The sequence below is a fragment of the Seriola dumerili genome, unplaced genomic scaffold, assembly GCF_002260705.1.
Source record: "Seriola dumerili isolate Sdu_G_001 unplaced genomic scaffold, Sdu_1.0 BDQW01000226.1, whole genome shotgun sequence".
NCBI lineage: Eukaryota > Metazoa > Chordata > Actinopteri > Carangiformes > Carangidae > Seriola > Seriola dumerili.
The window spans coordinates 4090462-4117840 of record NW_019174481.1 but is presented as its reverse complement, the minus strand read 5'-3'; the positions used below and the strand labels follow the sequence as shown (position 1 = coordinate 4117840).

Below are 27379 nucleotides of genomic sequence, written 5' to 3'. Positions count from 1 at the left end.
TATAGCAGACATGGAAATGGCTGTACAGTATTTGAATGTGTGAGGAATCCACTAATACACCAAAGGGGTTTATGGCCTGCATGTGAGATGTGGATAATCCATATATCATATTTTCCAACATGTTTTAGCATCTGTAGGAGGCATGCTATCAAACGGACATCTTGTTGAAGCGTCTCCTTGTCGTATACAGTATTTCCACTGGGTGGCAGCACGATAAAACACCGGAAACGTTCGACTCGTTACGTCAGTTCCTTTAAGGATGTCGAAGTTTTGTAGTTCCTGTGTTGTTGACCTGTCAGCGTTGTAGTACAAGCTCTCACTGCTGATAATTTGTTTGTCCTTCTGCTAGTTGCAGTCTTTTTCCGTCAGCAGCACAGCGAGGACCAGGGCGTCGGACGTACAGGACTGTTTGTACTTACTGTTGTTGCTGCTGTCAGCTAACCAGTGAGCTAACGGCTGAAGTTAGCTAACAAGCCCACCAACTTGACAGCTAGCTTATAGCTTGCTAGCTAGCATTCGACGGTAGCTAGCGTTAACTAGCTTTCCAGCAGTTAGCTCGCCAGGCTGCTGGCAGTAGGAGGGGAGGAAGCCGCCCACTCCTGCAAAGCAGCCATTCCGGACAAAAGAGTGAACGGTAGGTGAGGACAAACTTAAAGCAGCTGTCTAACGTTAACTAACAGTACTATACGGGATAGTTAGCATATTGATTTAAAGATTTTGGCCAGAGGGAAAGCTTCTAGTAAGCCAGGGTTGAGCTGCACAACCGGTGTCACCAGTGCAACTCCTCTGTCAGCTGTTTCAGTCACTGGTTTCACTGTCATTAGTCCAAGCTGGACGGGTGTTGTGCTGACTCAAGGTAACTTTTGGCATTTCTCTACCTATTTTTGTGACACAGTCGAAGTGACATTGAAATAGTCGAGAAAGGAAACATTGGGAACATTGTGTGAAATGCAGTTGAAGCCTGTGGTTCTCAAAGTTGGGTCCGGGGACCATCAGGAGCCCAGGACAGGATCTCAGTGGCCCTGATATCAACTTTACTGTAAGAACAGAACAGAACTTTTTTAAGTGACCTCCATGTCTACTTTGTTATACCTCAAACTATAATATTCAACAAATATTATATTGTTTAAATTATAGTCTATTCACTGATTAGTTGATTGATAATTAATGAACTTCTACAACTACTTTGAACATTGATTTGAGTTTGAGTCATTTATGTACCAAAATGTCAAGCATTCTCTGGTTCCACTGTCTTTAATATGAAGATTTGCTGCTCTTCTTTGTTGTAAATAATTCTGAATTAAATATCTCAAGGTTATGGACTGTTGGTCAAACTTAATAAACAATTTGACTTATGTCACATTGGGGACTTGGAAACTGGAGTAAGCATTTAATTATTTTGGAATTTTAAAGAGTAAATGATTCATGATTAGTGGAGAAAATTATTGCCAGATTTATTAATGGTGACAATAATTAGTTGCTTACATCCCTAAATACTGTTAGTTACTTATTCACCAATAAACCATATTTGGTTTTTGAGAGGCATTGTCTCACTAAATGGGTTTACAGGGTCTGTCATGTTGCAGAACACCTGGTTAAACAAGACTTGGCACTGTCCTTTTGTTGCTTTCTTTTTATAGCAGTCGGTTTCAGTTATGATGACATGTGCTGTTCATGTAAATCTTCTCTGGCAGTGTGTGTGGGAGCCCTGCAGGGCTTCTCACTCACAGTGCTCAGCTGCTGCCAAGAGAAAGAGGTAACAGAGTGCATTTACTCAGTGTTGGATCAGGTAGCTGCCACCACCAGGAACATGTACTGTCACATCTGTCACTCATAGCGAGTCACACTTTCATAACTGACCCAGCGGCAAAAGTCCACCCCAAGGATTATTAAGTCTTAATTGCAAGTGAAAGAAGTGACAGGGCCAGATATTTTAAAATAATGACCCCTCCCTTCATTGACCCATGGCTTCATTTTTGGTTGCATGATGGAATGTGTGGAATGGGGCAGAGCCTTAACCCATAACACAGGAACCCTCTGTAATGGGATATCAGAACTAGTCCCTATTGTTTTGCTGTATTCTAATAGATAGGGTGGGACTTGCATCATCCTTTTTGGATTGGATCTGTAAAGGTGTTTCAACCTCTGTTTAGAGAATGCAAATTAATGTTAAAATGAAAAGACTATTTTAGATGGTGCTGTTCTACCAGGATACACAGGACAGTTGTAGGCTCAACCAAGACACTGATCACTGAGCTTAGACTCTTATGGGTTTTTTTTGGTTCTGCAGTTTTAAGTTAATTGACAGTAAAATAATCATTGTTTAAGTCAAGCAAAAATTCATAACATTTGATGGTCCCAACTTCTCAAATGTGAGAATTTGTTGCTTTTCTCTGTTTTATTGTAAATCAGATATCTTTGGGTTTGGGTCTGAAGACATCACCTGGAAATAAAGAAAATAAACATAAGATCAATCAGTGATGAAAATTATTAGTTACTTGTAGCCCTACTTTATGACGTCTAGTACAGATATCCAGGATGTTGAGCTTGATGAAATCCTAATATTTCATTTTTTCAACTACAATGTTGAAGATTTTGAAGTTTTTTGTTTTTATGTCCTTGGTAGTGACGTTTTGTATGGCTTTAAAGTTCCCTCTAAATATACCAGTGTGTGGAGTCACTGGAAAGTCATCCAGCTGGAGGTTAAGTGCAAAGCAAAGTCACCTGAAGTCAATCAGAATCCAATATGAAACTATCCCCTCTTGTGGTGGAGTGCTGACTTTGGCATCTGGAGATTCATCCCTACTTCAAATGGGACGTTAACGTGATCTCAGTCGCCCATGCTCATTGGAAGTGTCAGCAGACCAGGAATCTGAATTGAAGGCTGGATATGGTTCATTTTACATTTTAAGGAACAAAATGTTTTATGTTGAAACAGGTGGTGTTTGCTTAATTTTCACTTGACCTTTTCTTATGAAAGCTCTTCTGTTTTTTTAATCCAAGGCGTCCTGGTGGTTCTTTGAGCCAGGGAACATACTGTATTCTCCCTCTTGTTACTGGGTCAAAGTTGACTCAGGATATATCATCTGCCACAACCTCACAGCTGTCTAGATTTACAGTCTGCCTGTACTGTATGTTATTCAATGCTTACTATAATTATGTAACATAGAGGTCATGTCCAGAGAGGGGGCATATTTTACAGAGTAAAACTAAGTGTCTGCACCTGTGTGTCGCTTTTTAGTCATACTAGAAGATGGCAAAGCAGTGTATGGTGTATTCAGTATATTTAGTGTTTTAATTATGTTTGTCTTGGCCCAGATGGAGGCCCAAAGCTCCAGCGGGCTGCTGCTGACCAGGAAGAGAAGAAGAGAGGGCTCCAATGGGGAGACCGATGAAGCCGAGAGGCTTGTGAAAATCCCCAGATGTACTGTGGTGAGCAAGTTGTCATTGAGCAGTATATATGTCCAGCAGTTCCTATAGGTTCTGTGTGTGTGCATGTGCCACCCTGGCTGTTTATACGTGCAGTATGTGGATACATGCGGATGCAAGATCGATACAAAATTATGTTCTTTACAGAAGTCTTAAATTAGTTTTATCTGTTGTCCACATCATGTATCACATTTTATATTGGTTCTATTTCTTTGTTATGTTCTCTGGAAATGGCACAACATTGCTAAGACAGCTAGGCACGATTTCAACACAAAGAACACCTAAGCAATTGAGATTTGATCATTTCAGATTTTGGCTGATGTAATGGGCTTAAATAATGTTATCAGCTGTTTAACTAGAACAGCAACATGTTTGATTTTCACATTAACTTTTTTTGTAAGAGTCTCGGTTACTAGTCCAATAGTGAGAGCCCAGTTACAGAAGAGAGAGTTATTCAGGACGTTGTAAAGCAATCAATTTTGTGTGACCTAATAGAAAACTTAATTGATCACTGACATCCTTTCATTCTGTGGGTTTGGCTCTTTTAGGGATTGAAGCACCCTGCACCTTTTGCCGATGAGCTGGAACCAGCTGATGGTAAACCCTATGAGAGAGTCAACATGGAGGAGGCCAAGAGGGGGACACCACGTGAGTCAGATTCTTTAAGCTGATATGTCTTTCTATGACAGTTTCTCAGTCTGTCTCATGCTGCTTGGTCTTACGAGACTTTTAATGTCTCTCCTCAAATTTTTATACACTTCTTTTAACTTCAGTATTGGTACATTTCCTCTCAGTCTTAAGTACACTCATACATACGGACAAACAAGTATGATTTTAAATTCACTATGACTCTTTCATCTCTGCGTGTCTTGTCTTGTCTCTTTCTGTCCAGCCGACAGACCGGTCCGGGTGTATGCTGATGGCATCTTTGACGTTTTCCACTCAGGTCATGCCAGAGCTCTGATGCAGGCTAAATGCCTCTTCCCAAACACACACCTCATTGTTGGAGGTAAATATTAGTCTGTGTGTGGGTCCATATTGGCTTTCACAGTAGAAGACTTCTATCAGCTGCTTCTTTCTTAAGTGTGAAACTCTACAGACAGGACTACAATAGAGATAAATAGAGTGCAGGTCTGATGAATTCAGACATCTGTTAAAGAAAGTTAAAAGATAAAGATGTTTCTGTGTAATCCAGCTTCAAAACCTTCAACCTCATTCTTTATTTGTTTTCTTTGTTCCATTCTGTGCTTTGTGTTAAATGTGTATGTGTAAGACTGATGACTCTTTTACTTCAAACAATAAATTTACCTACAGGTACAAATAAAGTAACCTACATACCTACCTACCATGGTCTAAGCTCCTTAAATTATAATTTCTGCAAATATTTCTATCCACTCACAGTGTGCAGTGATGATCTGACCCACAAATACAAGGGCTTCACAGTGATGAATGAGGATGAGCGCTATGATGCTGTCAGACATTGCCGCTACGTGGATGAAGTGGTACGAAACGCTCCCTGGACGTTAACGCCAGAGTTCCTCGCAAGACATCGGGTGAGTGGATGAAAACAGAGTTAAAGACAAAAACCACGATTACAGACACACTGTAGAATCTTGATGTGAGAAACCAACAACAAAATGTTTGTACAATAATCTAAAAGAACGAGTTGATCAGCCACCTACCCTGATTTTGTGTAACCTTCTCCCTGTTGTTTTTTGTACAATTTGTAGATCTGAATCTACTGTGTTTACTATGTCTCCAGATCGACTTTGTGGCCCATGATGACATCCCATACTCCTCAGCGGGCAGTGATGACGTATACAAGCACATTAAAGACGCTGGTGAGTGCCAAAATAACCGAATGTGGTAGTGCGGTACACAACTAATTACACGATACAGTTCAGTGTTTACTACTGCTTCCCATGCACACATGGTACTGTATATCATGCTGGAATTAAAAATGTAAAAGAATTTTTTTGTAATACAGAAATGTTTTCAAATTGAGCTGCTAAGTAAGATGCTGGATTATATGACTAATTACAAAGACACTTGTGGATACCAGTTGTTTGGTCAAAAACAGTATTAGTAGAATACAGTGACACTGAACTGAGTTGTATTTCTTACCAGGAAATAGATGATAGATAACATTAGATCACATGTTCCTTAAAGGGGAACACCACCAATTATACACATGAAAGTCTGTTTACCAATCTTGGGGAAGAAAACTAAATATGTGAAATATGGTGGTGGAGGTCTTTTGTGGCTCCAGGGGGAAGCTATGTGTATCTACTGGACACCTGCAGCTCAAGGCTACATTAACATACCTGAATTTCTGACCAAACTGTCTTTAATCAAATTGCATTGTGGGTAATATAGATGCCAGGTTTTGACAAAGAAGAAGAATGTGAGGAATAAAAACGATATCTCTGGTTATGCTGCACTGATTTTAATCAGTTCGTTTAAACTATCCGGTGTGAGTCTGACAGCTGTAGGAGTGAAATGCTACATCAGTGGAACATTGTAATATTGCATTAAATTAGAAAAATACATCAGTCGGATCGGGAACTTGCTGGATGAGATCTATAAACCATAATAATTTGTCCCATTTTAACAATTTTCTCTTGACTAAATTCAGGAACCAGGTACAAAGGCTAATCCCAAATCATGACTAATGGAGATTTTTTTTCTTCAGACTATACGTGAGCTCAATAATGGCACTGACTTTTGGGTCACGAGCATTATAGACTAAATTGATTACACCTGTGGGTGCCACGTCACCCCCTGTACACGTGTGTATTCTATTCTATTGACTGGGAAGAGAAAAGACAGAGCCCACCTGCACCACCATGTGAGGATGAATGGTTCCAGGTTCACTTTGATTCATAAAACTCTGAGTTACTCTGTGTTTACGTCAGTCAGTGCTGTCAGGTGAAATAATGAAGTTGATCCTGACCATAAATTCTTGCCCTGACTCGTGTAAGAAGACTCTATGATGAAGACAAATTGACCTTGGCATTACTGTGTGTATCCTTTTGACCTCTGCTGTGTCTCTTAGGTATGTTCGCTCCCACCCAGCGGACAGAAGGCATCTCCACCTCTGACATCATCACCCGCATTGTGCGTGATTATGATGTGTACGTCAGACGCAACCTACAGAGAGGATACACAGCCAAGGAACTCAACGTCAGCTTCATCAATGTATGAAACTTTCAGCTTTGGTTTTGTTTGAGAAAAAAAATGTTGTTGGCGCAGTGTGTGTGAGGTGATTCATGGCCTTTGCGGTCCTCACTCTCACCAGGAGAAGAAATACCACCTTCAGGAGCGTGTGGACAAAGTGAAGAGGAAGGTTCGTGATGTGGAGGAGAAGAGCAAGGAGTTTGTCCAGAAGGTGGAGGAGAAGAGTATCGACCTCATCCAGAAATGGGAGGAGAAATCCAGGGAGTTCATTGGCAACTTCCTGCAGATGTTTGGCCCTGAGGGAGCTCTGGTGAGGACATTGGTTTTGTTTGGTCTTTAATTACTGTTTAATCAGGCAGCATGACTAAAAACACATCCTTATTTACACTGTTGATTGCCTGGAAGACATGTCGCAGTGGGAAGGAATACTTGACAGTCTGTAACACGCAACCAGGAAAACATTTCGCTCAGTGACACACTTGTAATAACAGACCAAAACGACTTCACTTTGCTGTAAAGTTTATTTAATAGTAATAATTTAAAAGTTAATCAAACAGATTCTACTGATTGAGCCAAATTTATTTAAAATGACAAAAACCAAAATGATTCACAGGTCATCACAAACTAGATAACATTCACCACAGCTTTTCTACTGTTTAACCAGCTTTTTTAAATGCTCAGCTCATCCTGTGTTCATGTTTTCTGCTCTGATTGTATCGTCATCTGATGTAACAGACATTCACTCCTCATGTCTCTGCCTCTCCTCTGCAGAAACACATGCTGAAGGAGGGAAAAGGCCGCATGCTGCAGGCCATCAGCCCCAGGCACAGCCCCGACAGCAGCCCCACCCGCGAGGAGCGTTCCCCCTCTCCCACCTTCCGTCTCCCCTTCTTCACCAAGACCTCCCCTCCACCCTCGCCTCCACCTCACCACAGCGGGGCCCGAGGATACCTCATCAGCGAGGACGACGATGAAGACGACGAAAACTAGAGCGCGTTTGAATTCTCCGCTCTGTATGTCTGCAGTCAGTGCTGCCAGTTAACTGAGCTGTCGAGTAGCGTGGTTTTCATGGAGCTCCTGCTTCCATTTTTTTTTTTCCTGTTTTTGATTTTATGTTGATGTTTAGCACTTCACTGTCTCCTTAACTGTAACAACCAGTTTCTCCACAGCTCTTGTTTTTAACAGCCAATTTTGTCCTTTTTGTCTTTGTGTAACGGTCAGTCAAAGTTACCACTAGTCACTTGAGTTCTTTGAAAATTAGTCTCATTTATCTCTGTCACTTTTGATGTTGATTTTATTAGTCACTCACTGTCACGTAGGAATATTTGCAGGTGTTACACTCAGCGCACTCTTCCATTCATGACGGTATTCTTAAGGTGTGCATTGTAGTGCTGCAGGAGTTTGTGTTTTTGTTTTTGTCATGTAAGCGAGAGGGCTTGAAGGGTTTTTGGTCACTTGTTGGAACAGCACATGTTGTTTTGGTGGGCAAGAGGTGACCTCATGGAGACACTGTTGATTATATCTGGGGGAAGCTTTTCAGAGCTGGTCAGAAAACTAAAGGTTTAAATGATCTGCTCATGTGGTGTGGCGGTTTATATTCTGCTCACACCAGCATGAAATCAACCTGGCTTTTCTTTAATAACAGGAAAACTCCAGATTTAATCAAATCAGATCTGAATCAGAGTAATGGTGTTATATATCTACTAAACAGCAGCTTTTTTCTCAAGGTTGTCTGCCTGCTTTGGGGCTATGCGTGTCTGTGTGTATGTGCATGTGATATTTTGTGTGCAGGCTCTTACAGTATGTCGGCATGTTTGAAATGTCTTCTGTCAACATTCTTCATCTATTGACAGGTCTGGGTTCAGATTGACTTACTGCATATAGTAATAAATTTGCTTATTTCTTTTTTTTTTTGTCTGTAGAATCGGTCTTTGAAAGAATAGTTTCGAACTGGACGCCTTTTAATGTGGCGTAAAAGAAAGTCTTTCAAAGTTTGCAAGGATGACCCATTTAAATGATGTAGAAATACTTATTTTTGTAGAATTCGTTATCCTCTGTACAGATATGATCTTAATCATCCCTTTTTAGAAGTGCTTTTTCAGGCTGAGCAGAGAATCAACACTAGAGAGGCTGGACTTTGTTTTGTTTTTTCCTTTTTTCTAATGTAGATCTGGGCCGTAGGGAAGTAATCATTTTCATCTGATACACGTGATGATGATAGAAAGTATTAGGTCTTCATATATAGCAAAACACCTGAGAATGGTCTAAATGCCCTACTTGTAAGAAATCACTTCTTTTGGTTTGAGTCATAAGCACAACATAGGTTTCTTTTATGAATAAGGCCTTCTCATTGGTAGCACGCTTACAAGGGAAAATACATTCAGGGATTTGGGGTTTTTCCATATCAGGCACCAATTTACAGGACTTCCATTTAATGAAATGAGTCTGTGCATGCAGTCTGCATCAGTGTAGAAATGTATTTTGGTAGCCTGGACTGCACTGTGTCACATAGGTGGGTGAAGGGTTCAGGTTTATGTATCAATGAAACTCCAGATCAACATTCATGTAGCTACCTCCTTCTTCCCTGAACTGATTCTTTCCTTAGATGAGCACAAAGTATGAGTATTTTTTTTTCCTTTCTGAACAGAGCCATTGTTCCAGCACTGAAGCAATGTGACTGGTCAAATATTTGAGATTTCCAGGCATCTGTGTGTGTGTGTCCTGCATCTCCAGTGATAAAGCATGTGTTGTGTCTCCAATATAACTGTAAACGAAACATCACAGGTGATCTGAAGATGTAATGCAATACTGTTAGATGACTCTAATATAAATGTTGACGGACTTTTGATCAATCTGTTCTAGGCTTGGGTTCCCAAAAGCACTTATGGTGTAAATGGATCTTTGCTGCAGCAACAAAAACTGCCTCTATTCTTGTGGGCGTTAATCAGATTATAAAGTTGAGAAATAACTGTTCTACTACTAAGTTCTACTTTTGGTATTAAAACCACAAAACTACAGTATAATTCCAGTATAATTCGCTGAGGAAATCCAGCCTTGATTTTGGTGCTAAGCTACTTTTGGGAAGCCTCGCCTTGATTCTTGTGGAATCTGTTCTTTTAAATCAGTGTGAACTTCTCAGTAGGAGCATGTCCATGTTAAGAGCTCAAGCTGGCAAAGACTTGAGTGGCAAGCCAATAACAGCCACTACTACAAAGATATAAATGTACATGTTTTTAACTACAAGTGTTTTAATTGTATTATTTTACTGTTTGGGGTTATTTTTGTTTTACGTTCTGGATGTAGAGGAAGAGCAAGACAGGAAAAATGTATTAAACATGTTGGCCAAAGCATTTCTTGACCAATCATTTTCTCTCTTGTGGTTTACTATAACTGCGGAGGTCTTTTCTGGGTGGATCATTTTTTCACATGATAATGGTTAGTTACCCAAGATCCATTGTTCTTACACCCCCCCACCACCACCCTGATTTCATTTTAATTAAGGCTATAATCAGTTGGTAGTTATCATCATTAGTCCTGTGCAGTCAGTAGACCAGCCAACTCCCCTTACAGATGGTAGTCCCAAGGCATAAGAGAACTAAGTGGCTGCTTAGGACCACTGTGGCACCAGGGGGCCCTCTATATATCTTTTTTCAACCCATAGGCACCACAACAGTCTGCCAGACTGTCATATATAATAACATTGTTTGGGCTCTCAAGCAGTGGAAAAAATACTACTAAGTGCTACTGTGCTTGTATTGGAAATTATTCGGTAGTTTTAAATTTTATTTATTTATTTGCAGGCTAAAATTGTCAGATAAATAAATAAATGAATAAACTTATTATACTATGATTTTTAATGCCTTACTATACTATGACGTCTTTATGCCTTACCATACTATGACATAATTTGTCGTTTTATGACATTTTTATGCTTATTATACTATGACTTTTTTTTTTTTACATTTTTATGCCTTATTATACTTTATTATAATTTGACGTTTTATGACATTTTATGCCTTATTATAATTAGTCATTTTATGACATTTTTATGCCTTACTATACTATGACATTTTAATGCCTTATTATAATTTGACGTTTTTGACGTTTTTATGCCTTATTACACTATGACGTTTTTTGACGTTTTTATGCCTTACTATACTATAACGTTTTTTGACATTTTAATGCCTTATTATAAGTTGACGTTTTATGCCATTTTTATGCCTTACTATACTATGACATTTTAATGCCTTATTATAATTTGACGTTTTTGACGTTTTTATGCCTTATTACACTATGACGTTTTTTGACGTTTTTATACCTTATTATAATTTGACGTTTTTTGACGTTTTTATGCCTTACTATACTATAACGTTTTTTGACATTTTAATGACTTATTATAATTTGACGTTTTATGATATTTTTATGCCTTACCATACTATGAAATTTAAATGTCTTATTATAAGTTGACGTTTTATGCCATTTTTATGCCTTACTATACTATGACATTTTAATGCCTTATTATAATTTGACGTTTTTGACGTTTTTATGCCTTATTACACTATGACGTTTTTTTGACGTTTTTATGCCTTACTATACTATAACGTTTTTTGACATTTTAATGCCTTATTATAAGTTGACGTTTTATGCCATTTTTATGCCTTACTATACTATGACATTTTAATGCATTATTATAATTTGACGTTTTTGACGTTTTTATGCCTTTTTACACTATTACGTTTTTTGACGTTTTTATACCTTATTATACTATGACGTTTTTTGACGTTTTTATGCCTTACTATACTATAACGTTTTTTGACATTTTAATGACTTATTATAATTTGACGTTTTATGATATTTTTATGCCTTACCATACTATGAAATTTTAATGTCTTATTATAAGTTGACGTTTTATGACATTTTTATGCCTTACTATACTATGACATTTTAATGCCTTATTATAATTTGACGTTTTTGACGTTTTTATGCCTTATTACACTATGACGTTTTTTGACGTTTTCATGCCTTACTATACTATGACATTTTAATGCCTTATTATAATTTGACGTTTTTGACGTTTTTATGCCTTATTACACTATGACGTTTTTTGACGTTTTCATGCCTTACTATACTATGACATTTTAATGCCTTATTATAAATTGACGTTTTTGACGTTTTTATGCCTTATTACACTATGACGGTTTTTTTTTACGTTTTTATGCCTTACTATACTATGACGTTTTTGACATTTTAATGACTTATTATAATTTGACGTTTTATTAAATTTTTATGCCTTATTATAATTAGTCGTTTTATGACATTTTTATGCCTTACTATACTATGACATTTTAATGCCTTATTATAATTTGACGTTTTTGACGTTTTTATGCCTTATTACACTATGACGTTTTTTGACGTTTTCGTGCCTTACTATACTATGACGTTTTATGCCTACCAGCCTGTCCAGTCTCCTTGTACCATGAGCACATGTTACTGCCCCAACAGACAGCAACATAAAAAAGGACACTCAAGCCACCTGTGAGGTGCCCAGTTAGCATACCAGATCTCGTGCTTCTCTTCAGCCCAGAAAAGTAAAAATAAATAAATAAATAAATAAAAAGAAAATGCAATAATCCACTCTGCATTTTCATTTTCACATACTCATGGGCGTTCTATGACCATATTAACATAAAAATTGAGAAGCCATTGACAATTAATTAAGACTTAACCTGCTCTACAGTGGCAATATTCAAATACAATAAGCAAACAGCGCCCACAGTCCATTGCATACATTTACATGCCACTATGCTCTTTTGGTGTCAAAATGAAAATGCAATCTGTAGTCAGTCCTCTCATCAAGGCAGGTCATCAGTTAGGACGTCACTTCCTTGTCACTTGTTTGGTTTACTGGGGCAGTGGCAGCTGTTTGTTTTACCAGGGCATAATGACACAAAGATCCACTGTAATATGCAGTATTTAATGTTATTGGAAACTTTGCGGCTGTGAGGATGAGTTCAACAGAAACCTTTCAGGGCAGTTGAACAGCTTCTCCCCACTCTTTGACATCACTCACTTTAGCTGGGAACATTCTGCCACATACACACTAATGTAAAAACCTGGAAAGGTATAGAAACGTTCATGAAACTTGAACTGTGATTGATTTGTATATGGGCCAAGTGATACAAGTCAACTTTTGTTCAAACTCGCGTAAAGTTTGTTTCAAAACTGTGTAAAATTGAAATCCGCAAGTGTAGAATTGAGATCCACAAATGCTTTTTTGCTTCACAAATAGAAAATTGATTCACAAATGTCTGTTTGTAGTAAATGTTAGGAAGATGCTTTTCATTTATTTGTAAATTAATGTATTCATAGATCATTTTTGTATTTGTGGAAGGTGTTTTATATTTACAGATTACACATTTATACACGGATTGTCGACCTGTTCACACATAATATTGAAACAAATCCTCCATAAAACAGTGATAAAATAGAATTTAGACAACCTAGTCATATCAATCAAATGAAAACACACAGAGAGGGAAGCAGGTTTGGTTACATAGTCAGATTTTTATTGGACAGAACGGTCACCAGGGCTACAAACATGAAGAAGCAGACACTGACGAGGTAAACACCAGGGGGAGACCTAACCTCACTGCAAACACACTCCCAGGGCCTGATCTTTGAATCAAAATAGTGTGACATAGTTGATCTTAGTGCTTAAAAAACAGGAAATTTGAGTCACAACTCCTGATAAGGATGATGGTCAAACCTCTAAACTGTATGGAATGTTCCTTCTTTTCACTTCTAACTTTACTTTGACTTTACTTGCTAAATGCTGGTAAAAGTAATGGTGGAAAGGTAGCAGGGGAAAAAACAACACACTCTCCAGAAAGTACAAAAACAGCTCAGTCATTGTGAATTCCCTCTCTTTCCCAACTACCAATTAAGAGACTTTGTAAGTTTAACAATTTTACTCTCTCATCCTGCTGAGTGGCAAAGAGAAAGTAACCGAGATCCAAATGACCATTCCCAAAAACACAAATCAAATATCAGTCAGTTCACAACAGAACAGTATCTCCAGAAGGGCAGACTCTACTGAGACAGAAGCTCATATATAGGAACTATTACCAGGATTCATTATTAACCACAACAGCTACACATCATCTTCGCAGGGATAACTCTACAACATCTGGAACTTCTAAAGTAACTGGAGAGTAGATAGTCGAACAGTAACACTGAATAAATGCAACAAAGCAACCCTTAAAGACACCAAGGTGTCTCCCGTCCTCTCCCCCTGGTCCCCCCCTGCATCACTGTCTTTTTCTTTCAGACACCAGTTGGTTTACAGGTTTACTCATCACTACGAGATATATACGATACAATGATTCACATTTGCATATATCTGTGCATTATACCATATTTACTTTTTTTTAATGATGTAAATTCAATCTCCAACACCTAGTTAGGAAGGGGTGAGGTTGGTGGGAGGGATGTATGAGAGAAGCTATAAGGATTGAGGGGAGGAGAGAGACAAAGTAGGAAGAGGGAGAAGTAAAATTTTTTTATCAGGATAGATGGGAGGAAAGTGGTCAGTTCGCTGCCTGGTGGGGGTTGAACTTTAGCAGCGTGTTTCGTAGATGCCGGAGCGGCCGATGTACCGCACCCATTTGATGACGTCGTGGTCACTGTAGTTGAGCTTGGACTCAAACACCTTCAAGTAGCGCACCTTCAGACCAGACGGTGCGAAAGGAACCTGCAGAGACAAGAGGAAGACAGTCAGGATGTGTCAGGGCATGCTGGGAGATAAAGGCCACACTGTTTTCTGTGGAAATGCAAGCCAGCTCTGGGCAGGAAGTCTGTGTACAAGGTATCAGTAACATGTTGTGATTTTACTGATACTGGGATCACATTTAATCCATAGTCCATTTGTCTGTCTGCCAACTCTGTACAAAGTTCTGTTCAGCTATGCATTTAGCAAACAATATCTCACAATGGACACAAGTTAAACATTTGTGCACTGGATTTTAGAAAAATGCAACAGACAATATCTTCTATTCAACATACATGTGACTGAATGATACAGGAGGGACACACTGTCTGAGATGGAAAAACAATCAACTTCAGTTTTAATCAGAAAGACTGAGCTGTGTGTGTGTGTGTGTGTGATTGATTGAGTGAGAGAGAGCTTGAGAGGAAGGCAGAGACTGTAAAGCATTAATGTATTCTCACCTCAAAGTTCATAGAGATGGGAGGCCTGGCCCATTTCTTCTTATCGTTGGTGGGCAGAAGCTCGATCTCAGCGCTGATCTGAGACTCTTTCATCCCAGCCATGCGTTTGATCCTACACACACACACACACACACACACACACACACACACACACACACACACACACACACACACACACACAGGAAGCTTTATAAATGTTGCATAGTTTAAAAAGGGTTACAAAAGAAAAGAGGACAGTCTGTGTGTGACAAGGAAGTTAAACAAACAGACAAAAGAGAAGATGTTGTTAATCATTAACCCGACACAGACGGCATAAAAAGCGAATTTGCTTGTATGTTGTAATATACGGGCGGAGCTACAACTCACTTCCACACGATGGCGTTCTCACTGGCCTTGTACTTGGCTTTTCCCTTCATACAAATCACCTGCACGCCGCTGGTGTTGAGGGGTGTTGGGATACGCACCTGTGTAGTTGATAATGGAGTTAAAACTTTGAATGTGAAAGCAACCAAACTTCAAACAGATATTTGCAGAAGAGATTTTGACTTTGTTTTGCTCAGGTTTCGACAGTTTGCATTCATCACCAGCTTGACTTTGATGAGATCTCACCTCGATCTTCTGAGCCAGCAGCGAGGGTTTGAAGTTGGACTTGATGACGACCTTAACCTCCAGTTTAGTGCGACCCACCTCCCGGACCAGAGGAATAACCCTGAATGGCAGGATGATGTCCTTAGTGGTGCGATACCTGCAACGACGGGGGAGGGAGGAAAAAAAGTTCATTTCACAAAAATAAGGCATTTTACAAAGCACAAAGACGTCCTCAGGTCAATTTGTTTCACTGTTCATCAATTCCTTTCTCATTCATTTTTCTAAACTAAAAATGTAATTCAAAGTTGAATAATCCATGTACATACAAACTACTGTATATGGCATTCTTTTAAGTTTGAATAAGTGTCAGTCATGTCGTGAGACCTCCCACCCTTTTCTGTCACATTCTGACAAGATTTCAAACATCCATCTACTGACCTCATGAGCTCATATTCTCCATCGGGGGGGATGAAGCTGATGCTACGCTCCGAGTCAAACTTACTGAGGCGCACACACTGATGGAAAGTGCAGTCATCGATGGCTATGGACTGCTTCCCGCTGCCGGGAGAGAAAACACATCACAGAGGAAAGACTGTTAGTCCTCTTATTTATTAAGAATCAAATATTAAAAATCATGATACTCAATCTCCAAAAGATAAAACTACTACTCTCCCTCAATTAATGCCCATGATTAAAAAAGGAACATCAACATATGAGTACATGTAGGAACACAATTGACTGCTAGTAGCAAGACATGAGCCCGGTTGAGGTTAATGTAACTATTCAGCAATTTACAAATAAAAAATAAAAAAAAGGAAAAAAGGAAAAAAAAATTAACACAATTTCAGTTAGGTGTTTGGGTAAAGGGTTAAAAGTCAAGCAGGAAGGTGTGGGGAAATAAAACAAACCAACAATTCTACAAAAAGAGGGAAACAACCACCGGGCATGATATTGATATTGAGTGATTTGTATTGAGTGTGTGGTGAGCAACAGTGACTGGGATGTTTAGGTGTTTAGGTTCTTAATGTGCTAAAGGGCTTAGACAAGACAGGTGTGTGTGTGTGTGTGTGTGTGTGTGTGTGTGTGTGTGTGTGTGTGTGTGTGTGTGTGTGTGTTGAGTTGGCAAAGGGTGAGGACTCTTGTCAGTACAGTACCTTCCTCCCCCTAAATCACTGAGGTACAGCACATAGAAAAGAAAGAGAGGGAAAGAAAGGAGAGATGCATCCAAAGGAAAGAAAAATTAAAAATAAATTGTAAAGCCTGTCTTGTTGTAAACAAGACAACACTCAAACAGACAGGGGGCTAACAGACAAGGTGGTGTCTTAAACTTTAACTCAACAATGAATTTACCTCATCAGGGTATAAAGCACCACTCTCAATAGAGAAACTAAAAATGCAGATTATCTCAATGCTTTTCAGCTTTGTAGTCAAAATATGGTTAATTTTAGCTTTTCAACTTGCTGACTGCTGACCCTTCTTTGCTGTGTCGCTCACCTCTTCCCTGCGTCATCAGATGCTCCTCCCTTGCCCTGCTTGTCGATAACGATCTTGTCGTTCATGCCAAATTTACACTCAGGCATTCCACTCAGGTAGCTCTTCATCACTACTCGGCCCGACACATGGGCGCTCAGGACCTGGCCTAGAGAGGGGAAGGAAAGAAACACTTTTATTTTTCATTTCTTTGTGTTGTGCAGCCTAATTCTGCTCAACTCTCAGCTCTCCTTTAAAATAAAATTAAGATCCAAATCAACCAAAGAGCAATGATGATATTAAAAAAAAAAAAAAAGAGTATTGAGTAATGAGTAAATCATGAGTATTTTTTTCAACGCCAACTCAAAAAGCCCTATATTGTGAATTATTCCTGATTGAGAACCTCTCTAGTCCGCACTAGTCTGACGAGTCTGACTAGTCAGACTAGTGCGGACTAGAGAGACCAATACATAAGAACTGATGAAGCCGCTTGGATAAGAGGCGAAACGTCTTCCACAGACAAATACAAGTCCAGTTGCCTTCGATTTAATTTGAGAGAGAGATAACTATGACCTGGACAAATGAGAACATTCACAGACAGATTCCTGATTGAGAAGCACGTATTTTTTTTTTTATCTGGAACTGAAACTGTAAACTCCCTCTAGCAGCATCTGCTGAGTAAGATGTGCAATACGATCTAAAGCACCAGAAAAGCCACTGAATGGACTCTGTGGTGAGATTGTTTTGTCAACTAATGTTTCCAAGGGCAAGAATGAACTTTCAAACTCAATATTAATGCCAACATGGAGGAGTAGTCCTCAAACTGCTCATAAAAATGGAAATCTGATCATCTGCAATTTTATAGGATTGTGTGATAATATCAAAAGCCCCAGAGCTGTTACTAAACTGACTCTTAATTAGCCTAATTATTAGTGGAGATGGTGTGGAGGCACTAGCTCTGACAATAAATGTTTCATTTTCAGACTCTCCAGGTCTACGTATGATAAATATATGCAGAAATAAATGGAAACATATGGACAAATATGTATTTATTATAGGAGAACTAAAAACACAAAGCTCTGAACTTGTTCTAAATGATAAAATGTCTCTAAACCACTCGTCAGCAGTCACCACTCAGTTTTGTGAGGCCATATGAACAGACCTTGCGGTGACATGAGCAGGTTGACACTCTCCAGTACGTCCAGGAAAAGCTCATTGCGGCGATACTTGATGCCCTCACGACGCCAGCCAATCTGCCCCGTCACCTGGCTGGTGATCTGAGACTGCTCCTCTTTTGTCTGGGAGACAGGGAGAGAAACTGTATCACTACTGACAAAAGGAGAGGGCAGGCTGACAAAAGCAAGGCAGCGATGAAAGGGTCATTAGCACTACAGGCACATGGGTAAAATGAATTTCCTGAGCTAGAAACTCAGCGTGTTGTGTTACCTGGTGCTGAAATGTCCAAGACCGGAGTTTCAGGAGAGAACGAGAGAAAAAGACAGAAAAATGTATTTAATTTCAATGTTACTTTTAGTGAATCACACAATAACCATAAATATATTTATACATAAACCAGAAAGGTGCCAATACATTTTTTTTTTTGCATCCAATCCATGCCATAACATTAAAGATTTCCTAATCATGCATCTATATATTCCTGCATAATAATAGTGCACACTTAGGCTAAAGGAGGCCTTCAATCAAAATTGTGTAAACAGTTCAATGCAATATTTTGTATCCACTGTAGCCACTGGATATCATGTAATCACACTGTTAGTTACTGCTTGTTGCGCTAGCAGCGCTTTGCATTAAGGAGAAGGTTCCAGTGTAATGTAGTGTTGAGTGTTTTTGACAGATACTATTCATGGATTATAATAAACAAAAGGACTGGAAAGAGAATTTATACCAATCTCATAAAAATGTCTTGATCAAGCAAATGAGCTCAGGACATCTCAATAATACAGTGTATTTATTACCCATCTATCACTTGTGATTCTCCAGGTACTGACTTATACTGAGAGGTGTTTCTAATAGTGTATGTAGTCTACCCTCAGATATATAAGTGGTGTATATAAATCACAGTATAATGCAATTGAAAAGCATTAACATTACAAACTACCGCCTCCAAAATGGCCATAAAGTTGAGTTAAATGGTTTCAACATAAACTCAATAATCTAACCTTCATGAAGGTTAAGATTTATTGCAATGGTGTATTAGACTGCATTAGTTTTATCTATGTGTACCTAATAAACTGATAAGTGGAGAGTAGGTCCTTATTCTGTCAATCTAACATTTCATCATTAGATCTGAGTCTACACTTGTTGTACTGACCTGTCCCTTAATGCCCTGCTGGGTGATGAAGGTCTTCAGAGCGCCGGTCTCTGAGTTCTGGGGGTAGCCAAAGTCCAGGATCTCTGTATGAACAAACACAAAGCGATAACTGTCTGTAAGAGATAAGATGGGTAACAAGAGAAACTGGGACACGTAGCGATAGGAAAAACCAACGCTGACTGAGCGACACATTATGTTAATACAACTCTCTCTCGGAGGACGAACGCAAACTTTGTGTTTAATTAACACAAAGTTTGAAGCCAAGTTCAACCTGCATTTGACCAATTCATACCAGACTATTGTTGCAGTCATTCACGCTAAATACACTTCTGCTACTTTACTTCAGTCGGATCACTGCTAAACTAATGACGACTTTGAGTTCATTAAATATTGGACACTTTGATGTTTACATGCCAGACATTTTAGATAGAATGCTGCCACAACATTTTCTTTTCGGGGGCTCCTTCAGAGCGGTTAATGCAACAACCTACCATCATAATTATGTATACAGTATGAGAATGAGGTTTTTCCATCTCTATCTATAAATACACTACATAAAATAATCTGGCCTTGATTCTATCTGCTCTAGAGCTGCCCACTTCTCCAACTGATGTCATTATATTTTGGACAATGTAACCCATTCCACACACCAACATTAGTAATATCGTCTCCTACCATCCAGCAGCTCATAGATGAGCACAAAGTTGTTCTTGATGTTCTCTTCGCTGATCTTGCCGAAATAGGCCGTCATGACGTCACACATCTTGTAAAGGAACTCAAACACCATGGCAGCGTTGACATTCTGCTTGGTGACTGCCGCCAACCAGATGTTGGAGCGCTTGACATGGAAGAAGCTGGTACGGGCAATGTTGGTCACGGGAGATCGAACCTGCTGCCGGGCGTGAATCACGTTCACACGGAACGCGTCCACCGCGTTACGCCTGGGATGTGAGGAAGAAGGAGAGAGAGAGAGAGAAGAAAAAAAAACAAGACAAAAAAAGAGGAGTTGAAAGAGTTGTTCCAGGCTTTTACATAACAATCAGACTGTTGTTAACACTATCCCACCCTCTGACATCATGTGAAAATGCTGCAGAATAACTTGAGTGTGATACCCAGTTCTGCACTGTACTCAAAATAAATAACACCTTCAGACCTCAACAACATATCCACCCATTTCAAGGAATGAGCAATTATCAAAACATTTTCTAACCAACTAAAAAAGGACACCTTCGAGTTGGTGTATTTAGAGGGAGAAAAGGAGGGTTGTTTTGTGTAAATCATGATAATTACCAGGAGGGAGAGAGAAAGGTTTAGGTGGACACCCAGGCAACGGCATCATAATTACCTGGACCCCATGGGAACAAAAGATTTTTAACTACGTTTTTAGTCTGATGATGATGATCTTAATTTGATTTAATTCTTAATTTTTTTTTTTAATGCTTAAAAGGCCTTTTAAATTACACTTGAATTCTGTTCTACTGAAAACAAATAAGAAACGTATACCTTAGCTTATTGCCACCATGCTTTGGGGAAACTCAGCCCTGATTAATGTGGATTTATAAATAACAGGGCTTAGTGCAGAGGATGCAACACGCTCTGACAAGACTACCAAATCCTACTGAGTAATGTCTGAGAACATCTCGAGGTCTAATTCCAGGCAACTGCAAACTTACCAAAATCTAAACAACTGTGCATCTGCCCTTTTAGATGTATAACCCGGCTGAAAGTACAACTTTTTATAGCCTATTTCTGAATGGTACCATGAAAAACTAATGGACCAGACACATACAGCTGGCAGCCTCCTTTGTTGATATAACAGATGTTGGAAGATGCAACGCCCACGAAACATCAACACCCATGTTTGCATGTTTAGGGATTCAAGGTGGAAAATGCTGAGCGCCCATTAGGACAAAGGTACAATATATCAGTCTAGGAGGCTGCCATGATGTCTGCCTTGCCCATTAAGCTGCTGCTATTTCACAACTAACAAGTATTAGCACGTTCTTCACCAAAAAAATACGGAAACATTTCCTTTGACATGGTATTAAACAGCATTTAGTTAAAGCTGTTAACTAACCTACAAATGAGACCTCAAAAAAATGAATCTTAAATGATCTAAAAACATCTCTCAATTTCTCTGTGAAAAATCACGGTAGAAATAAAAGATGAGAGGACTAAATTATCAGTCATATTCCATGCTCAGACTACATGCTTAGGCATTGGGTAGCGCTGATAGTGACCAACAGTATTCAATATTCTGATAGTGGCTGAATTCTTTGGCTCTGATTTGATTTGGCTGTTGTATTTCAGTAGCTGGGGGCTTATTTAAGCTGTAATGTCATGACAGGTGACTCATGCTCTGAGGAAGTTGACTGTGGAATCAATGTGCATGCAGTTTAGGGTTTCGGGGGGGGGAGGTCATTGATCGGTGGCCATGAGAGGGAAGGGTCATGCTTGATACGTTGGAGCGTCTCTTACCTATTCCTACAGGGGCCAAGATGGACAGATGGAGGAAAATGGTGATACAGAGGATAGAGAGGAAACAAGGATGAAGTAAAAGGGGAGGAAAGAGACAAAAATGCACAAGAGACATTTTCGTGCATTATGTACACAGACAGAGTGAGTAACATGGTGTTTATTATGATGCTGTCTTTGTAATTGAGTATGCTGAGGAAAGGTTAGCAGCATTAGCTTGCCCTTTAATCCATGTTGTGTGTTATAGTCACAACAGTGTGTCAAGTCATTAATCTACACCACTCTATAACAGCTATTTCAAGTGGATAAATTTCTATTTCAGTTGTGACTAAAAACTCTAAATGTGCGTAGCATAGCTGTTAACACAATATTACAGCACACATACTGCAGACATTAGAGCAACATAATATGTCTGGTTTACTCTGCACTGCTGCAGCAACAGAGAAAATCACCAAAAGCAACTGATGCTGGTGATGTGAAGAAAAATGACCACAGTGGAAATGTGTGGACAAGACCAAAACATTTGTTTTTTTCTGTTTTTCTGCTGAAAAAATAATATGAAAACTTAAAACTTAAAACTAGTCCTAAAGAATGATGGTTTCCTTGTTTTGCACCTTTAAGGAAAATCAGCTGTGGTTATGAAGGGTTCAGTGCTGTTCTGTAGTACACATTGTGCTGCATCTGAACAGGCAGAGGCAAGCAGCTATACTGTATTTGTGCTACTGTTAGACACGAAAGGAGCAATGATTAAAAATTAAGCAACAACAAGAGACAGGACAAAAGATGGAAGGGATCCTCGTGCACAGTTTTCACGTCATTTAAACAAACCTGCAGACCTCGGACTCATCTAATTCAAACAGACTTTTAAACGATGTCTCAGTGGCTCTATTTGCTGACGCAACATGTCACACTGAGGAGCTCTGATATCCAACACATACCATCCTGTTTCTGCCCTTTTCCATTGTCTTCACTGTGCTTGTATTCCTACAACTACAGCAAAAACGTTTGAGATAAAACCTCTGAAAATTCTTTGAGGGTTTGCACAAGAAATACTGACCCAGCATTACTGATGTGTGCCCATATAAAGGACACTATGAGAGCACTAGGCAATCTGTTTCTACCTTTGTGCCCTCTTGGTACTTGACGGGCTGGCGTCTGTTCCAGCAAACTTCCTACTCTGACCTCAATCCAAATGATTTGTCTGGGCTTATGCAAAACAGCGGGTGATAATTGGGTGCAAGCATGGAGACCTGATAACTGCACATCACATCAACAGTGTATCACAAACAAACAAGTAACAAGTGAGGAAAAGGGAAGGAAGAAAGACAGACAGTACAAAAGTCAGATTTTCAAAATATATATTATATTCTTCTAGCCACAGTGCTGACTTCCTGTCTGTAACATACCATTTGATACATGTAAGTCAATATGGATGTATCCTTTAACCTGACATATGAGAAGTACAAAATCCTTGACGGACATTTTTTTACAACATGGCTACACCACAGTCTACTCTGGATATGACTCAGCTTTGTTTTTATTCGTCCATCTTACACAAAGGGAACAATTTCCTTTTCACCAGCTCTTCAGCAGCGTTGTAAAGGCTCCTATGTCAGCTCTGTTTAACCATTACAGCCCACTGATACTGATACAACTGTTATTTCCATCCAGGCAATTATTGATTCCACATCTACTCCATTTTCTTTATATAATTGAAGTACTGTAATTATTTTTTAACGCTCAAAAAGTTCATTTGCAGAAACCATGTTTCACTCCGAACATCGACTATGGACTATAAGGACTATGACCAACTGTCAAAGTTGAAGACAGGAGACATGCACACTTACCCATTAATGATAGCTTTCCGTTCCAATTGTGTATTAGAGGTGGGGGCACTCAGGGTTTTGTGAGTGTTACAATGTGAATGAATGAATTAATCCAGTGTGGCAATGATGGAGGACTCACAAATTCCATGTCTTACTTGAAGATAATCTGCCAACAGCCACGCTTCTTTCTATGAAAATCTTTAGACAATTGGCTGAATAGCCTACATGCAAATTTGAGATTCCACTTTGTTTTGAATCTGCAGAAACAATTGTTTGTGATAAATCCATGCTTTATATCTTGTTCTGGCCTTAGTATAGACTTCAGGTGATAATACCGTTTACCATTTATTATACTGTATATTTAACATCAATGTGCCCAAGGAATGCTGATGAACTAAATGTGTATGCATGGGTAGGTAATAGCCAAAATATGCTGTTTGACTGAAAGTATTGCAGTTAAAGCAAAGCATTTCATCACTGCCATGCCGTTACAATATTGGGGAAAATTAAGAGATGTGGCTGCCAATGATGAGGATATAAATACTTCCTATCAGTGCCTCTGCTCCATAGGGCAAAAATTAGTGTCTTGTTTTGTTTCAACACTTAGGGTCAGTTTGTGAGAGCTTTTCAAATGGCTGCACCAAATCTTTTACATAGGTGTGGTTTGATCAGCACTACTGAACCAAATCATTACTTCAATGATGAATGAGGGAATTATTTTTCCTGGTTGTGCATAATTGTATTCTAATTGTGATCACTTGTTTTTTGTTCTTCTGGGAGAATCAGTGAATATTACTTTATGTTTTGTATTCATAAATATGTATCTTTATGATAGTTTTATTCTAATTGTACCAAACCATCATCTTATCTAACAGTTGGTACCACTGTACTAAATTTAATCCTATATTGCCCCCCCCCCCCCCAACACACACACACACAAACACATTTTTAGAGAAAATAACAAAACAAGACAAATGTGAACTTCTTATCTAGGAAGAGGGACATAATCCTTTCTCATCCCTTCAGGATCAACCCCAACCTGTCCAACCCCCACTGGATCAGGACCATCTGACTGACCAATGTCCCCCAAAATTTTACAGTAGCTTTCCTCCTGTGAAACATACCCGATGTCATCTCGGTAGACCCGGGAGATGAGGACCTCCCCCTTGTGGTTGTAGATGAACAGACCTCCAATCATTGTGGCTGCTTCTCAGTCCCAACTGGCCATGGTGAAACCAAACCCCGCCTGGGATGAGATAGAAATGGAGCAAGAGATTGCAGGAAGGAAACGGGGAAAGGAAAAAGGGGGTGACAGAGAAGTGAAAGCAGTGAAAAGTGGGGGAGTGACCAACAGTACAGGGAAGCGTTTGTCCTTCACATCCGCTTTTTCTGTCACTCTCTGTCTCTCTCTCTCAAACACACACACACACATTACTCTATTGCCAGTTGAATAAACCCTGCAGCTGCCCCACTGTGGTGAGTCATTTGTGTTTTGTGCATATATACATACACCAACCCAACGACCACTCCAATATAGGCTAAAAAGACTCCACTACCACCACTCTCATTACAGTCAATTCCTTGTTTCCTTCGAAAGTAAGATTAACAGCAGATTAACAGCCACCAGTTTGAAGCAGGGTGCCACCAGGTTGCCAACTAAAAATCTGTTGCTCTTACTGGGTTGCATTTTACTACCAGATACTGTCTGGATCTGATTAGGCTAAACATGAAATCCTAACTAAGATTAAAACCATAAGACAATAAAATTCATCAAGATGCAGAGCAATTGTTAAACAGCGGATTCGTATACGGCTTAGACCAACATATCATAGGAATTTGCATTCATTCAAGAATGACGCTTCTGGAAACCAAGGGATGAAGGACACGCTTGAAATTCCTCGAAGACAGAGACCAGACAGTTTGAACACAAGGAGCTCAGAGGGAGCACACAACACAAATATGAGAACAAGATTAGTACAATCTTTCTCCCACTAAGACATGGCCGAGTCGTGACCGAGTAAACCGTGTTCAAGACCTGAACAGGTCCAATCGCCCTTTTATTGGCCGAAGTCAAGATGTCTGCTCAGTCGGGCCATTTCCTAACGTTCATACATTTTTCATATTTTCTCATTTGTTCCTCAATCGGTTTACTTGAAACGCTTCTTTTTAAATAATCTTAAATCGCTACAGCATTGATGGAGGCTTGACCTTCAGCTATGATCAAAGTGATGGGGAAAAGAACGAGTGAGAGGTCGCTAGCTAATTTAGCTCACAACGGCAGGCTAGCTCGCGGCGATCATCAACGAACCAGTGTCGATCCGTGCACAATTTTAATGGGCTTCCGGTGAAAAGAAAATCAGACCGTCTTACGACCCTTAATCATACATCACTGTTAATTATCTCCAATTTAAAAATCAACAGAATCAAAGACTGCACTGAGTGTCCCCAATAAAGTTTAATCGTTAAAGAAAGTGTTGAAATAAGATACTGTGAGCTTTTATTTTGGAGACAAAAATCATCTTCTTTCCGTTTTCATGCTAGCTGCCGCTGCTAACTTCACATTAGCTAGCGGAGCGGAGGCTAACGTTGCTAATATTAGCATCGCCCACGAAAGAAACGGTTTCACCGGCTTTCGGTAACGGTTACCGCGCTCCATTTAATTATTTTGACAACAAACACTTAAACATCTCGACTTTGGTGAACCTACCCTAGTTCTCTCACGAACGCCACCAGTCTTCGTTCCCCGTTTGGCTTCGGATACAGCCTATGTCAGGATCCAGTAGGTTCCCAGTTCACACACCCGCTAATTCCGCTCCTTCCTCCCGGTCCTCTGATAGCTGTCAGCTGACCTGCCGTCCTTACGCACAGCCGTTCCGCTGTGACAGGAAAAGGCGCGGCTGGGGCGATGTGTAAACCGCACCCAGGCCTTGTTATGATAAGCTACATGGTCAATTATTTGTTTCACGGCAGTTCATTAACGGTTACGGGTGTAATAGTTAGAAGGGGCAGCACAGTGCGCTAGTCCCCCTTTTTTTTTTTTTTAAATGGACTCGGGAGCATGTTGGCACGTATCCAACTTGCTTTATTAGATTTTCTGAAGTAACTGTAGAATTCATTACTAGTTCCAGAGTTTGACCTGGACCTAAACCTCTAGTTAATAAGAGCAAGAAAACAAACGTCCCTGTGGGATTGTAGTAAATATCTTACTTTATGTTTGTCCTTTAAACTAAGGGTTGTGCCTGTGGTCTTGCTTTATTCTTTCTTTTTTTGTCCAAGTTGAATGAAATCGCCTCTTTAACAGGAGTTTTTTCTCTCTTTAAATACGGGGAACATTTTGCATAGGGTCATTCAGTTCGGAGGCAAATGTACACAGGTTGATCTCTCAAACACCCACAGCCCACACACACACATCTGTGCACCAGATTTCCTAACCTTCACATTCCTGCTCCTGGACAGTCTGGAATCCACTACTTTTAAATGCAAATATGACCTCAGGTACCATGGAGGGAAAAAAAGACTAAGCTGCATAGTTCTACCTCACAAACATAAGCTCACACACTCAAATAAAAACATAACACAGAGCAGCAAAGTTAAGTCATAAAACTATATTTATAAATAAAAAGACATTTTTTCCTTGATAAAAGAGTAGTGTGAAAGACATGGTAAGAAAATTTTTTCCACTATACATTGTCACAAGACAGAGTCTGAAAATGCTCTGGTTAACAGATGAAAATGCAGCTGTGTAGTGTAAAAATGACTCTTGAAGCTGGATGCTCATGTTTAGCGATGGGAAATGAAACTAGTTGTGACCAACTACGGATATAATAAAACAAATGCATTTTTACAGTAAGAAGGA

At 39.4% G+C, this 27379-nt stretch overlaps 2 protein-coding genes across 4 annotated transcripts; one reads left to right on the top strand and one right to left on the bottom strand.

The window, feature by feature from the left end:
- Positions 1-289: 289 nt before the first annotated feature.
- Positions 290-9953, top strand: pcyt1a (phosphate cytidylyltransferase 1, choline, alpha). Of its 2 annotated transcripts, none has more exons than XM_022755124.1 (9): positions 290-634; positions 3319-3432; positions 3978-4077; positions 4322-4438; positions 4831-4982; positions 5192-5270; positions 6485-6627; positions 6728-6916; positions 7378-9953. In XM_022755124.1, exons 2-9 carry the CDS (start codon positions 3319-3321, stop codon positions 7594-7596), a joined length of 1113 nt encoding a protein of 370 aa, XP_022610845.1. In that variant the 5' UTR covers positions 290-634; the 3' UTR covers positions 7597-9953. The 2 variants fall into 2 exon arrangements, with proteins under 2 accessions (XP_022610845.1, XP_022610846.1); XM_022755125.1 differs by having other exon boundaries at positions 290-638.
- A 3197-nt stretch (positions 9954-13150) lies between these two features.
- LOC111228816 (AP-2 complex subunit mu-A) lies at positions 13151-26376 on the bottom strand. Of its 2 annotated transcripts, XM_022754891.1 has the most exons (13): positions 26231-26376; positions 24648-24769; positions 19898-20163; positions 19223-19305; positions 18337-18342; positions 18053-18188; positions 16915-17059; positions 16575-16592; positions 15859-15978; positions 15442-15577; positions 15199-15296; positions 14833-14944; positions 13151-14356 (listed from the first exon to the last, which is right to left on the bottom strand). In XM_022754891.1, the coding sequence occupies exons 2-13, from the start codon at positions 24719-24721 to the stop codon at positions 14222-14224; spliced, it is 1329 nt and encodes a 442-aa protein (XP_022610612.1). In that variant the 5' UTR covers positions 24722-24769; positions 26231-26376; the 3' UTR covers positions 13151-14221. The 2 variants fall into 2 exon arrangements, with proteins under 2 accessions (XP_022610612.1, XP_022610613.1); XM_022754892.1 differs by lacking the exon at positions 16575-16592 and having other exon boundaries at positions 26231-26375.
- Between the last annotated feature and the right edge of the window lie 1003 nt (positions 26377-27379).